A 14984-nucleotide genomic window follows, 5' to 3' on the forward strand; every position below is an offset into this window, starting at 1 on the left:
CTTGGGTGTGCCTAAATAGTAGTAACAGATACAACCACTAAGCGCAACTCTATACATGGTGCGTGTCTTTTAAAGAATTGTACTAAGTGCTGTTCTGATTGTTGCCGATTTTTTAGGTGCCATATATAGAATTTGGATGATAGTGAATAACCTAAAAAAAATCTTCTTCAGCGATGCTTTTGGAATGGAATTAAACAAGTCAGCTGACAAGAAGTTAGCTGTAAGTCAGATTCTAGGAAACAAAACTATTATTGAACATTAAAAAAAAAAAAATCTAGACTACTCATCTGCATAGCCTCTCAGAGGTGGAAGATCAGGCAGTGATTACAAAGCATAAGCAGCTTTCAAAGCAAAACTGGTTGAATATCATGCAGCTGGTCTTGGTTTATTGAGAAAGAACACCATATAGAGGAATATTATTACACAATAACAGAGATACTGTAAAATGCAGCAAAGGGGAAGACAAACAGTGATCTGCTGGCTCTTGAAGTATAAAAGAAATTAGGAAGAAAGATAATACAAGCAGAGAGCATAAAGGAGTTTCCACAGAGACAAACTCAACTTACAGAGCTGAAGTCTGCAAACCCTGTAGAAGAGTCTTTAGAAGTTTTATTTGAAGAAGAGGGAGCGAATGGATCTTTGCCACGAAATGGATCGCCGAACCCCTTCTTATTTTGGAATGGGTCACTGCCATCTGTTCCAAAAGGCTGGAAGGGATCATGGGACTTGGAAACATCAGCTGACCCCAGCTGACTTACTGGTGTATTCTTACCTGAAAATTGGAAAGAAACAAAAAGCAACAGGTTATAACCAAGGGACAGAGATAGGGAATTTGTAATTATGAACTGAATTCTGTCTTATGTATATATTTATTGCTTATCCATGAAATAGCTGCTTGGGGAAGGTAGTAGAGATTGAGGGAGCTGGTGTTTTGCACCTCTGACAAACAGACAGCAATGGAGGAAGAGTGCTGTCTTTGAGCTGATAGTGCATCTTTCTTGGAGAAATAGGGAGTTATTTGAGAAATGTACTACTACTACTAATCATTTCTATAGTGCTACTAGATGTACACAGCACTGTATACATTATATACAGGTACTTTCCGAGGAAGATTCTCAAAACTTGCTGGTAAAATCCGGCGAATCGATGTAGTGCCTGTAGTGGAGTAACTTATTTTACAGGTGATTTGCAGCATAGTAGCATGCAAATTATATGTAAGCTATTTGTGCGGAGAATCGCCAGTAAAGAGCAGGAGGAACTGTGCCTAGTGATTGCTCAGAAGAGCAATCGCTAAGCACAGCTCCTCCCTCCTGTCAAAGATGCTCTCCCTGCCCCAATCAATTGAGTCGCAGGTATCTTCAGGTCCTGCTGGCTCAGCTGAATAACCGGCAAGGAGAGCAGCCGAAAGATGAGGCCACCCTCCCCTGCCCGAACTCCCCCTACACACTGAACAAGATCGGCAGGAGGGATGCCCACTGCCTCCAGCATCCCACAACTCCCCTGACAGCCCCAGCAAGAGGGTTGTCCAACTCCCTCCCACAACTGGCGATTCCTCCCCCCCTTGCAAGACGGATGCCTAATCTCTCCCACTGCTGGCAATTCCAACCCCCCGAAAGAGGGATGCCCACTCCCCCCTGCCTTCCCAACACCCTTCATACCTTTCCAACGATGGCCGGCTGGTCGATGGGCAGTCCCCTTTCCAATGCATCCTGGGATGCACCAGGGAGGGGTCTAAAATGCTGATAGGCCCAAGTGCTTAAGGGGAGGGGCCTTGGTCAATCAGGGACTTAGGCCCCGATGCATGGGGAAGGCTTGCCATTTTGAAGAGGCGAGCCAGCCGTCATCAGAATGATGTGAGCATGTCAGGGGACTCCAGCGGCAGGAGGGATTGGGCATCAGGGGTGTATGAATCACTTATGGCAGGAGGGAGTGGGCATCCCTCCTGTTTGGGGGAGAGGGGTTGTCGGGGATGGGAATCACCAGTGGCAGGAAAGAGTGGGCATCCTTCCTGCCGGGGGGTTGTCGGGGTAGGAATCACCAGTGGCGGGAGAGAGTGGGCATCCCTCCTGCCAGGGGTTGTCAGGAGGATGGAGACCCCGGCAGCAGGAGGGACAGTGCATCCCTCCTGCCATCCTTCAATTTGGGGCTCTTATTCTTTTATTTGCCGGGGAAGGAGGGATCTGAGCTGTCAAGCTTTGCTTTCCTGTCAGTGTCTGAGTCAATCAGTGCTCAGGCCCTGATTGGAAAAGTAAGGCTCCACAGCTCAGACCCTGTCGGAAAATTTTGGCTGCAAATGTGGTATAACAAGGTTAGGGAATCACCCGGCAATGATAGAGAATTGCCCAGAGTGCTCCTTTAAATACTGATAAGCCCATTTTACTACCATTTTAATATTAATGACCTCGTTGTACTACATTTGCATGGCAGAGTTGGAGACTGATAGGAAGTTTGGAAAAGGCCGTTCTGATAAATCAGCCAGTAAAATACTTGCACACTAAACCAGCTGGAACTGGTTTAGAGACCATGTAAAGGGCTCGTTAAGTTTTGAGAATCCTGCCCTCTGTCCCTAGTGGACTCACAATCTATGTTTTTACCTAATACAAATCTAATAAAAAGCTTAATTCAGGGGGTTCTACTTTGTACTTAATCAAATTTCATAGACTTTTTTTGCACCTTAAGTTGTCATTTTTGTTTTGCTTGTGATTTGTAAAATTGTGGCTGGGCGACTCTACTTTTGCTGTGTTTTCACCAAACCTGGGGACATGTGTTCAAATTCCACACACATTATATTTCTTAAGACCCCTAGAGGCTATGGGAACACAACAGAATGTTTAGGCTTATAAGCTGGTAAATGATTCCAAAACTTAAGGAAAAACAATTACATTAAAAGAATGGATTCATAAAACTATTTTTTATCAGTGATTTTGGATTATTTGAGGACAATCCTGTTGACATAGCTGCTCTCATAGATGAAGAAAGCTGCTTAAAAATGCTGGGCAACAATTTATAAATTATTAATCAATATTTAGCCAGTGGCAGTCAGTGTTTTTTTATCCAGAGAATTAGAATTAGATTTATTGAATTAGACTCGGATATTCGTTGCCTGGACAAGCCTAGATATTGGCACTGAATATCGGGGTATGACCAGAACGTACATACCCGCAATTATTTATACAGTTCCTGGCCAATATTCAGCCAGGACCAGCTAAGATATATAAGCCTGTCCTGGATGATCATTGGCTAGGATCCACATATAAGGAATGCCAGTTTGATGTCTACAATCTATCAAATTCATCTCCCCATTTCTGTGCTCCCCCTGATCCCCATAGTATGCCCTCGGGTTACAATCCCCTTCTACCCAAGTCTCCCCACCCCTCAGTGTAGCAAGCTTCCTGTCTGATCCTCCAGATTCATAAAGCATGCCCCCTCTGATATTTGACTTTTGAAGGTGTGACTAAATATCTGGATAAAGGTGAACTGGTTGATGTAATGTGTTCTAGATTTTCAGAAAGCTTTTGATAAAGTTCCTCATGAGAGGCTCCTGAGAAAATTAAAGGGTCATGGGATTGGTGGCAAAGTTCAGTTATGGATTAGGAATTGGTTATTGGATATAAAACAGAGGGTAAGGCTAAATGGCCATTTTTCTCAAAGCAGGAGAGTAAACAGTGGAGTGCCACAGTGATCTGTATTGGGATCGGTGCTATTTAACTTATTTATAAATGATCTGGAAATGGGAACGATGAGTGAGGTGATTAAATTTGCAGATAACACTAAATTGTTCAAAGTTGTTAAAATGAATGCAGATTTTGAAAAATTGAAGGCAGGCCTTAAGAAATTGGAAGACTGGGCATCCAAATGGCAAATGAAATTTAATGTGGACAAATGCAAAATGATGCACTTTGGGAAGAATAACCCAAATCATAGTTAGCAGATGCTAGGGTCCATCTTGGGGGTTAGTGCCCAAGAAAAAGATCTCTGAGTGTCATTGTAGACAATACGATGAAACCTTCCATCCAATGTACGGCGGTGGCAGCCAAAAAAGCAAAACAGATGCTAGGAATTATTAAAAAAGGGATGGTTAACAAGACTAAGAATGTCATAATGCCTCTGTATCGCTCCATGGTGCGACCTCATTTGGGGTACTGCATTAAATTCTGGTTGCCTTATCTCAAGAAAGATATAGCGGAACTAGAAAAGGGTCAAAGAAGAACGACCAAAATGATAAAGGGGATGGAACTCCTCTCATATGAGGAAAGAATAAATGGTTAGGGCTCTTCAGCTTGTAAAAGAGACAACTGAGGGGAGACATGATTGAAGTCTACAAAATCCTGCGTGACATAGAATAGGTACAAGTGGATCGATTTTTTACTCCGTCTAAAATTACAGAGACTAGGGAACACTTGATGAAGTTACAGGGAAAACCAATAGGAGGAAATATTTTATCGCTCAGAGAATAGTTAAGCTCTGGAATGCATTGCCAGAGGTTATAGTAAGAGCGGTTATCATAGCTGATTTTAAGAAAATTTTGGACAATTTCCTGGAGGAAAAGTCCATAGTCTGTTATTGCCCTGCTTGCCCTGGATTGGTAGCATGGAATGTTGCTGCTATTTGGGCATTTGTCAGGTACTTTAACAGTTAAAAGGAAAGATATATAAACTATAAAGAGTTTTACCTCATGCAAAATTGTCATTTCTTTAATAAGATATTAACTATTTTTTCTGCGGCCCTCCAAGTACTCTATTTTTTTCTGCAGCACTCACATTTAAAGTTCAATATCTTTTCTTTCTCAAAACTGGCACATTTCAATCACTAAATTGAAAATAAAATCATTTTCCTACCTTTGGTAATTTCATCAGTCTCTGGTTGCACTTTATTCTTCTGACTGTGCATCCAATACTTCTTCCCTTCTTTCAGCCTCCTGTATGCTTCCTCTCCTCCAGACCTCATTCCCTCCGCCAACTTTTTCTTTCTCTTTGTCTGTCTTTCTCTGATTCCGTGCCCCGTTTTTTGCTTTGTTTCTGGTTCCCTGTCCCTCCTCCTTCTTTCTTTCTTCCTTCCTTCCTCCGTGCCCCATTTTTTGCTTTTTTTTCTGGCTCCCTGTCCCCACCCCACCTTCTTTCTTCCTTCCTTCCTGCCCTCCCCCATGCCACCGCCGCCACGGAATAGGCTACTGCCGCTATCGGGAACAGGCCGAGATCTCCCTGCTTCTCTTCTGCACGGGGCCGACCAACTCTCGCTGCCCGACATCAATTCTAACATCGGAAAGGACGTTCCGGGCAGCCAGGCAGCGATTGGCTAGCCAGAACGTCCTCTCGACGTCGGGCCACGAGAGTTGGTCGGCCCCGCAGGGAAGAGAAGCAGGGAGATCAAAGAACACGGTGCCGGCCTGATCCCCGATGGCAGCAATGGGAAGGGAAGCAGGTTGGGCACCACTTCTCTAGACGAGCCGCGAGCCGCACTCTAGGGAGAACAGTGGACCGCCCCCCCCCCCCTTTGGTACGCCACTGGAGCAGCAGTGTGTCTGGCCGGCTCGTTCGTTCAAAGCTGTGGGTGGCGGCTCCTTGCGAGATCCGTGCCTGCGTCTGAAGCCTCTCTGATGTTGTGACATCAGAGAGGCTTCCGATGCAGGAATGGATAGCGCAAAGAGCCGCCAACCCGCGGCTTTTAACGAATGAGCCGGCTGCTGCTCCAAAAGGAAGAGAATGATCGCCTCCAGACCACGAGCCGCAAATAGAAACATAGAAACATAGAAGATGACGGCAGAAAAGGGCCACAGCCCATCAAGTCTGCCCACTCCAACAACCCTACCCCCTTGAATTTACCCCCCTAGAGATCCCACATGTGTATCCCATTTCCTTTTAAAATCCTTCACGCTGCTGGCCTGAATCACCTGAGGTGGAAGTTCATTCCAACGATCGACCACCCTTTCGGTGAAGAAGAACTTCCTGGTGTCGCCATGAAATTTCCCACCCCTGATTTTCAGCGAATGGCCTCTTGTGGCAGAGGGGCCTTTAAAAAAGAAGATATCATCCTCCACCTCAATACGGCCGGTGATATATTTAAACGTCTCTATCATGTCTCCTCTCTCTCTACGTTCTTCAAGTGAATATAGCTGCAATTTATTCAGCCTTTCTTCATACGGGAGGTCTTTGAGTCCCGAGACCATTTTGGTGGCCATTCTTTGAACCGACTCAACTCTCAGCACATCCTTTTGGTAATGTGGCCTCCAGAATTGTACACAATACTCCAGATGAGGCCTCACCATGGATCTGTACAATGGCATTATAACTTCGGGCTTCCGGCTGATAAAACTTCTTCGGATGCATCCCATCATTTGTCTTGCCTTTGATGAAGCCTTCTCCACTTGATTGGCAGTCTTCATGTCTTCGCTAATGATCACCCCCAAATCACGTTCCGCCTTGGTCCTAACTAAGGTTTCACCATTTAGTGTGTAAGTTTTGCATGGATTCCTGCTGCCGAGGTGCATGACCTTACATTTTTTAGCATTGAAGTTTAGCTGCCAAGTCGAGGACCAATGTTCCAATAGAAGTAGGTCCTGCGTCATACTGTCTGGTAAAGTGTTCTCACTTACTATGTTGCATAGTTTGGCGTCATCGGCGAATAATGTGATTTTACCCTGAAGCCCCTGAGTCAGATCTCCCACAAATATGTTGAAGAGGATCGGGCCCAAGACCGAGCCCTGAGGCACTCCACTGATCACCTCCGACGTTTTTGAAGGGGCACCATTTACCACCACTCTCTGAAGTCTACTGTTTAGCCAATCACCGACCCATGTAGTTAACGTCTCTCCCAGTCCCATTGATTTCATCTTGTTCAATAGTCTGCGGTGCGGAACGCTATCAAAAGCTTTACTAAAGTCCAAGTAAACGACGTCCAGGGACTCACCCACATCCAGTTTCCTTGTTATCCAGTCAAAGAAACTAATCAGATTGGATTGGCAGGACCTGCCTCTGGTAAATCCATGTTGGCGGGGATCCCGTAGATTCTTCTCGTCTAGGATTGTATCTAATTTATGCTTAATTAGTGTTTCCATGAGTTTACTCACTATGGATGTGAGACTCACCGGTCTGTAATTTTCAGCCTCTGTCCTGCAGCCCTTTTTGTGGAGTGGGATTACATTGGCTGTTTTCCAGTCCAAGGGGATTTTTCCCGCCTTCAAGGAAAGATTGAAGATCACAGACAATGGCTCTGCCAGGACATCACACAGCTCTCTAAGCACCCTGGGGTGTAGATTGTCCGGTCCCATGGCTTTGTTCACTTTGAGTCTTGATAGTTCGCAGTAGACGCTGCTGGGTGTAAACTCGAAATTCCAGAACGGGTCATCTGAGCTATGCCTTGCTTGCAACTGTGGACCGGACCCTGGCGCCTCGCAGGTAAAGACTGAGCAGAAGTATTCGTTTAGTAGTTCGGCTTTATCGGAATCTGATTCTGCATAAGTCCCGTCTGCTTTCCTAAGGCGTACTATCCCATTTGTGTTTCTTTTCCTATCATTGATGTACCTGAAAAAGGATTTATCCCTTTTCTTAATGTCCTTTGCTAGATTCTCTTCTATCTGAAGCTTGGCCTCTCTGACTGCCGTTTTGACAGCTTTGGACTTGGCCAGATAGTCTTCTTTTGCTGCTCCTCTTCCTGAATGTTTGTAGGAAACAAATGCTTTTTTCTTTTTCTTAACGAGGTCCGAGATTTCTGTAGTGAACCACTGGGGTCTGTTATTCCTCCGTCGTTTGCTTGTTGTTTTTATATAGCGATTTATTGCTTCATGTAGGGTAGATTTCAGGTTTGCCCACATGGCCTCTACATTATTGGTTTCGGCATGGTCTTGCAGTGCCCGATGGACGAAGTCTCCCATGCGTTTGAAGTCAGTGCCACGAAAATTTAGGACCTTTGTTGTTGTGGTCGATCTGGAGAAACCCTTCCGAAGGTTGAACCAAACCATGTTATGGTCGCTGGAGGCCAGCGTATCACCTACCGAAACTTCTGATACGCTGTCTCCGTTGGTGAGTACCAGGTCTAGTAACGCCTGGTCCCTAGTGGGCTCCAATACCAATTGTTTGAGCTGTGCACCCTTTATGGAGGTTAACAACCTTCTACTGCCGCTAGTTTGTGCGGTAAGTGCATTCCAATCTGTATCGGGCATATTAAAATCCCCTAACAGTACTGTGTCCCCACGCAAGGTGATGTTTTCAATGTCCTCGATTAATTCCATATCCTTTTCTACCTGTTGTCTCGGAGGTCTGTAAATCACACCAAGATACAGGCATTTTTCATTTCCTCTAGCCAGGTTCACCCAGAGGGATTCCCCGGTATACTTAACATCTGTGATTATGGTAGTTTTGATGTCTTCTCTAGTGTATAGAGCTACCCCTCCTCCTAACTTGCCTTCCCTGTCTCGACGGAGTAAGTTGTAACCCGGTATAACCATATCCCACCCGTGTGAGTCCGTGAACCAAGTTTCGGATATCGCCACTACGTCTAGGTCGGCGTTCATTATTTCCGTCTCTAAATCTAGAATTTTATTGCCCAAACTGTGTGCATTGACGTACATAGCTCTCCATACCTTATGTTTGCTAAGTCCCTGTATAGAGTTTCCCGCCTGAGTTAGTGTGACCCCCGATGTATTGTTTACAGTGTGTGCACTTACCTCAGACTCAGAGTGGCGACTCACCTCCTCAGGATAGTTACTTACTGCTCCAGAGAATGAACGGATACCCTCCCCCAACTTACCTAGTTTAAAGCCCTTCGAAGTAGGCGGGCTAGTCGACGTCCGAAGACGTTCTTACCTCTTCTGGTCAGGTGGAGTCCGTCTGGTCCCTGAAGTCCCTGCAGTGCCTCTCCATAAAACCTGGAGAGCCACATGCGGCCCGTGGGCCGTGAGTTTGAGTCCGCTGGGCTAGATGGACCATTGGTCTGACCCAGTAAGGCTTTATTATATTCCTTAGAAGCCTCCTTAAACTTCAACACCGAGAAGACCTTAGATATGAGCTCTTGCGGTTTAGAAACATAAAAACATGATGGCAGATAAAGGCCAAATGGCCCATCTATTCTGCCCATCTGCAGTAACTATTATCTCTTCCTCTCTCTAAGATATCCAACGTGCCTATCCCACGCCTTCTTGAATTAAGACACAGTCCCTGTCTCCCCCACCTCTTTCAGGAGACTGGCATCTCTCCCCGCTCCCCTCCATTGGTCCACAACTTTTCCCTTCTCTTTCTTCCCTCTGCTTTCCCCTACACTCCAAGTGCAGCCATCTGTTCTCCCTCCCTCTTTGTTCCAGGTCTGTTTCTCTCGTCCCTCTATTTCCCCCTCCCTGGGCCCAGTATTTCTTCCCCTTCTTTGCTCCAAGTCATGCTCTCTCTTTTCCCCTCCCTCCCATGTCCATCATCTCTCCTTTCCTCCTTCTTCTTCTAGGTCTCTCACTCTCTCTCTTATCTTTCCCTTCCCTCAAGTCCATTATTTCTCCTCTACCCCCTTGCAGATCCACCACCTCCCCTCCTCTCCCTGTGTGTCCACTCTTGCTGGTCCTCCAGACCTGTGGTGGTCATTGGCCGAGGCAGCTCTGAACACAGGCTGCCTGCAAGCCAGTCCCACCAAGGCCTTCCCTGCATCACATCCTGCCCATAGGAAATTGCATCATAAAGGCAGGACATGGCACAGGGAAGACCCTGGTGGAACCAGCTCACAAGCAGTTTGTGCTCTGAGCTGCCTCTTCCAATGACCAACACATGTCTAGAGAACCAGTGCTGGGAGGTGGATGGGGGTGGGTTCAGCTGCAGGCAGCCCTGGCCATTATGTCGGGCTCACTCAATGGTAGCTATGCCCCTGACAGCTAAGTTATACCCAGATATTTAATACCAGGACATGTCCAGGCATTTACAATGAAAATCTGGGTCAGCAGCAGTACCCAGCAGTTATGCAGGTATGGTCAACATTCAGTGCTATTCAGCATTCAGAGCTATTTCACTGTTCCTACTTAAGAACATAAGAATTTGCCTCCGCCGGGTCAGACCAGAGGTCCATCCTGCCCAGCGGTCCGCTCCCGCAGCGGCCCTTCAGGTCTATCACCTGTGCTGTGGTCCCTGACTATTCCTATAACCTACTAAAAAAGAAATTCCCAAGTGGAAAAACTTCATACAATAATATCAAACAATAATTCCCACTTAAGCTAGAATGTGTATGAAAGTTCTATTTTACTAACAGGAGTAAGCCTCAGTAATGGAGCCTACGCGTAGTCAAATTCAATGACTGGGGTATTCAGCGTAGTTGTTTATTGCTCCTTATTCTCCAATCATTGGCTTCACTCCTTCACTCCTATTATTTTACTTTATTTATCAAAAGACTAAAACTAATATAAATTAGTGATTTTTATTTAAGGTCATTTTTAAAATAATTTTTCATTATATAAAAATGCTGTAATTAGTTCCCATTCCTTTCATTACACTCTTGTAAACTTCATGAAACTGCATTCATTCATTTAACTCCAAAGGTTAATTCTTATTATATGTTGATAGTTAAGCAACATTTCTTATTTAGAAATTCTTATTACCGTAATAGTTAGGCAACATTTCTTATTTAGAAAGCCTACTTATCTTGAGTCAGCGCTTGTATTACAGAAAAGCCAACGTGTCCAACATTTCGTGGGCAAAGATTCCAACCACTGCATCAGGGCCAAATATTATGGAAAACAAGCCGTGCTCACTATGTATTTGACTGTGAGACCGCTTTCAATTCAGAGAGTCAATTCAGAGAGGTTTATATGAGCTTTCTAATGGTGTTACAACATATGAGCTTCTGTAAAAGTGTTACAATACAGAGACTGTGTTTGAAGTTATGTTTTTAATTTGGGCCTTTATTTCTGAAATAATATCATGCCTTTGCTATTATTAGGATTTAATTTGTCTATTTCTAAGTTTACCTCATTGATTGTATTTTATGTTTACATTTGATCATTTACTATTGTTAACACACTAAAGGGCCCTTTTATTAAACTGCGTTTACCGCTTAACATATGGTAACTACTAAAGCAGATGCTATACAACAATAAATAAAGAAAACCTGATGGTTACCTATCAATTGAATATAATTTACAAAACCATCGGTATAAGCCAAAATGACACTGAAGGTGATTATTTAACTTTTTTTCTTCTTTCTTTTATCCTATAAACGGGAACAAGCCTCAGATTATGGAGTTTTACCCATTCAGGGTTCTTTCAAAGAGAAAGACAATTATTTTCTCTTATTCCTATTGACATCACTGACTTGAACCCATCCTCCCTACCTTAATCTTAACATATAAAATTAATCTTTTATTTCTTCAATCATAATTCTATAATTTAAGATTATAGAGTTATGACTAAGAACATAAGAATTGCCGCTGCTGGGTCAGACCAGTGGTCCATCGCGCACAGCAGTTCGCTCACGCGGCGGCCCCCCCCCAGGTCAAAGACCTGTGCCCTAACCGAGACCAGCCCTACCTGCGTTCATTCTGGTTCATCAGGAACTTGTCCAACCTTGTCTTGAATCCCTGGAGGGTATTTTCCCTTATAACAGACTCCGGAAGAGCATTCCAGCTCTCTACCACTCTTTGGGTGAAGAAGAATTTCCTTACATTTGTACGGAATCTATCCCCTTTTAACTTTAGAGTGCCCTCTTGTTCTCTCTACCTACTAAAGAAGAGTCATGTTAAGGGACTTTACAGTATCTGAGCAGCAGTTACAGTTCAGTAAACACATTAAATCTAATCTAGTCTTCAATTTATATACCGGGTCATCTCTCAACAGAGCTTGACTTGGTTCACATATAATTAAGACTAGAGCACATAAGAAAGAGAGCATAAAAGAAAAAAAAGCTGGATTATCGCCATTTAAATGTTGTGTAAACAGCACAGTTTTCAGGGCTTTACGAAATTGTTGTAGCTGGCCTATCAATCTAATGGAGTCAGGAAGTCCATTCCACATCTCTACCGGCTTGAAGGCAAAAGATTGACTAAGCTTTCCTATAGATTTAAAACCCTTAAAAGAAGGGAAAGATAGTTTATATCTCTGTGTATTCCTCAAATGGCAAGATCTGAAGGGGTTCCAATATAAGGAAACTAGAGGATCAAATATTCCATAGAGAAGCTTAAAGATAATGCATGCTCATTTAAATTGAATCCTGAAGCAGACTGGAAGCCAGTGAAGCTTTCTCAACAAAGGAGAAACATGATCGTGCTTTTGCTTCCCGAATATAAGCTTAGCTGCCGTATTTTATATCAGCTGAAGTCGTTTTAGACTGCCCTGCTTAATGCCTAAATAGACTGAATTACAACAGTCTAGCTGGGTAGATTGTACCAATACTGAAAAATGTTCTAAAAAACTATGACTAAAAATGACTAAAAATGTCTAAAAAAACACTTTTTTGTCAAATTTATCTGTTCGTGAAATGAAAGTGATGAATCAAGAATAATACTCAATACTCTAGACAAAAAATCTATGTGTAATGAGGAACTGAAGCTTTAGACTGCTAGCAAATTAAACTTACAACACATTAGCTAATGCATATACTGTATTTAATGCAGACGCACTTACCACCTCCTATTTAGCACATGGTGACCTGGCTGCAGTTAATTGAGGCTTTAACACAAGACCAGAATTTGAAAATGTTGGTTCTGGCCACACTGGTTAATATATAAAATTTGCAAATACCATGCAGTATATTCCCATTTTAGCTATAGTAACTACATATTTTACAGTGGTTTAGTAAAAGGCCCCTAAGTTGTTTATGTACACCACCTTGGGTGAATATCTTTATAAAGGCAGTTAAATCTCAATAAATAAAATAAATCAAAATAGAATACATAAATGTGTGTGTAAAAAGTACACAAAAAATGAGAATGTACCTTTAAATGAAATATGTACGAGTGCTCCCGGGGACACTATGGGGCTCATAATCAAAACGGAAATACGTCTAAAATCCTGCCTAAATTGGCACTTGGATGATCAAAAAGACAAGTGCCGATAATCAAAATGGGTTTTAAACATATCTAAAAACAGCTTAGGCCTTTTCAGTGCCGCTGCACGCCCAGAGCTGAAAGGGACATTTTAGGAGGAATGGTGAGGGCGGGACGTGGGCTGACCTAGACTTAGGGGTTCTTTTATCAAGCTGCGATAGGGGCATTGAGCAGGTGTTAGTTTTTCAGCCGGCCGCGGGGGTTAGTGCGTGATATGTCCGACGCGCTAACCCCGTTAGTGCAGCTTGATAAAAGGAGCCATTAGTCATACTGAAAGTATAATGAGACTGCCAAGACAAAATTTGTATGTAGTGAATTAGGCAATCTAAAAACAGGTATAAGTGCCCAGAAGGTATCAAAAGAGACCAGATAACCACTACAGGGACAAAGTACAGACCCCCATACACTGCCCCAGTGATCACTGACCCCCCATACCATAAAAATCAGAATAAAAACGTACATACTTGCCTCCAGAACATCAGCACCTAGCATAGGAAAGCCTAGTAGAGCTGCACAGAGGTGGCTTAAGTAGTCTGTGGGGTGGGCTAGTGAACCCCAGAGAGGAGGACCCAGGACCATAAGCCACTCTAACCACTGCATTCATGGTGAAACATGTGCACCCCCCAAAACCCTATTGTACTGCCATATAGGTGCCTCCTGCAGCCAAACATGCTATTTGGGTGGTAGACATGTGGGTCTAGTAGGTTTTGAGGGTGTTTTGAGGGGCTCACCATGACCTATAAGGGAGTTGTGGTGAGATGTTTATGTGGCACCCTTTTTGTGAAGTTCGTAGCAGTGCCATGTAAGGTGCCTCACTACTCTGTTGCCATGTCTGGGTTTCCAGTCCATCACTTTGCTGACCCCACCCACATCCAAAAGGTCTTGTTCAAGATGCTTTTGACTTGCACGAATTTTGGGACAAGAATGGAGTTTAAAGATAGGTGACTTGGGACGTATAAGTAGTTGATTCTTGAAAAAAAGAAATAGTTTCGACGCATTTTTCAAGAATGGACTTTTTGCATGTTTGACTTTGGGCGACTAGCAACTTAGGCCCAAAACGGACTTGGGTGTATTTTTTTATTATGCCCCTCACTGTGAGCAGAACACAGGTAGTGCTGTGATATTTATTTTATGTTATTTCTTATTATTTTAAAAAAATTATTTATTTATATATATACCACTTATATATCCTAATACTACAAAGTAGGGTACAATTAAACAAATTACCTATCTCAAAAATTATTTAATACATATAACTAGACAGGTTTTTAAATTATACTGTATTTTTATTAAATAACACAGATCTTAACACTATATTATACATAAAACATAAATGAATCCATATTGCACTTCCAGTTACTAAAATCTGTATTATCTCACAATACAGTAGAAGAAAACCTGGAGCTTGTACTCAGCCCATTCACAAGCCTTTTCTGATGAAAATAAAGCTGTTCCACATCAGAGTCTGGGTGTATTATTTCATTTCTCCAGTATTCTCCAATGTTCCAACAATGTTCCAATTCAGACTGTGTCCAGCCAGCCCGACGTAGCTATTACAGCCTGACGTAGCTATTACAGCGTCTTCAGGAGCTGAAACTGTAGCAGGTTTTCAACTTTTTTACTGCTTCATTTCATTACAGATTAGCAACTGCATGGGTACACAAGCCCATTCTCCCCTCAGACAGGATACAAACAGTTGAATCAACGTGGTGCTACGTTGGGCTGGCTAGACACAGTCTGAATTGGAGAGAGAAGGCATTATAACAGCTTTGTCTAAGAATCAATATATGCTTGTTGGAACATTGGAGAATACTGGAGAAATGAAATAATTGAGAAATGATGTGGAACGGCTTTATTTTCATCAGAAAAGGCTTGTGAATGGACTGAGTACAAGCTCCAGGTTTTCTTCCATTGTATTGTGGGATAACACAGATTTTAGTAACTGGAAGTGCAATATGGATTCATTTATGTTTAATGT

At 43.2% G+C, this 14984-nt stretch overlaps 1 protein-coding gene across 11 annotated transcripts in view; it reads right to left on the minus strand.

Moving 5' to 3' along the window:
* EPS15L1 (epidermal growth factor receptor pathway substrate 15 like 1) overlaps nucleotides 1-14984 on the minus strand; it is a 395592-nt gene that overhangs the window by 18521 nt on the left and 362087 nt on the right. For all 11 annotated transcript variants that reach the window (XM_033956496.1, XM_033956490.1, XM_033956493.1 and 8 more), the window contains one exon: nucleotides 567-772. In XM_033956496.1, the coding sequence (XP_033812387.1) occupies nucleotides 567-772 (206 nt within the window). The remainder of the gene's footprint in view (nucleotides 1-566; nucleotides 773-14984) is intronic.

The sequence above is a fragment of the Geotrypetes seraphini genome, chromosome 8, assembly GCF_902459505.1.
Source record: "Geotrypetes seraphini chromosome 8, aGeoSer1.1, whole genome shotgun sequence".
NCBI classification, from domain to species: domain Eukaryota; kingdom Metazoa; phylum Chordata; class Amphibia; order Gymnophiona; family Dermophiidae; genus Geotrypetes; species Geotrypetes seraphini.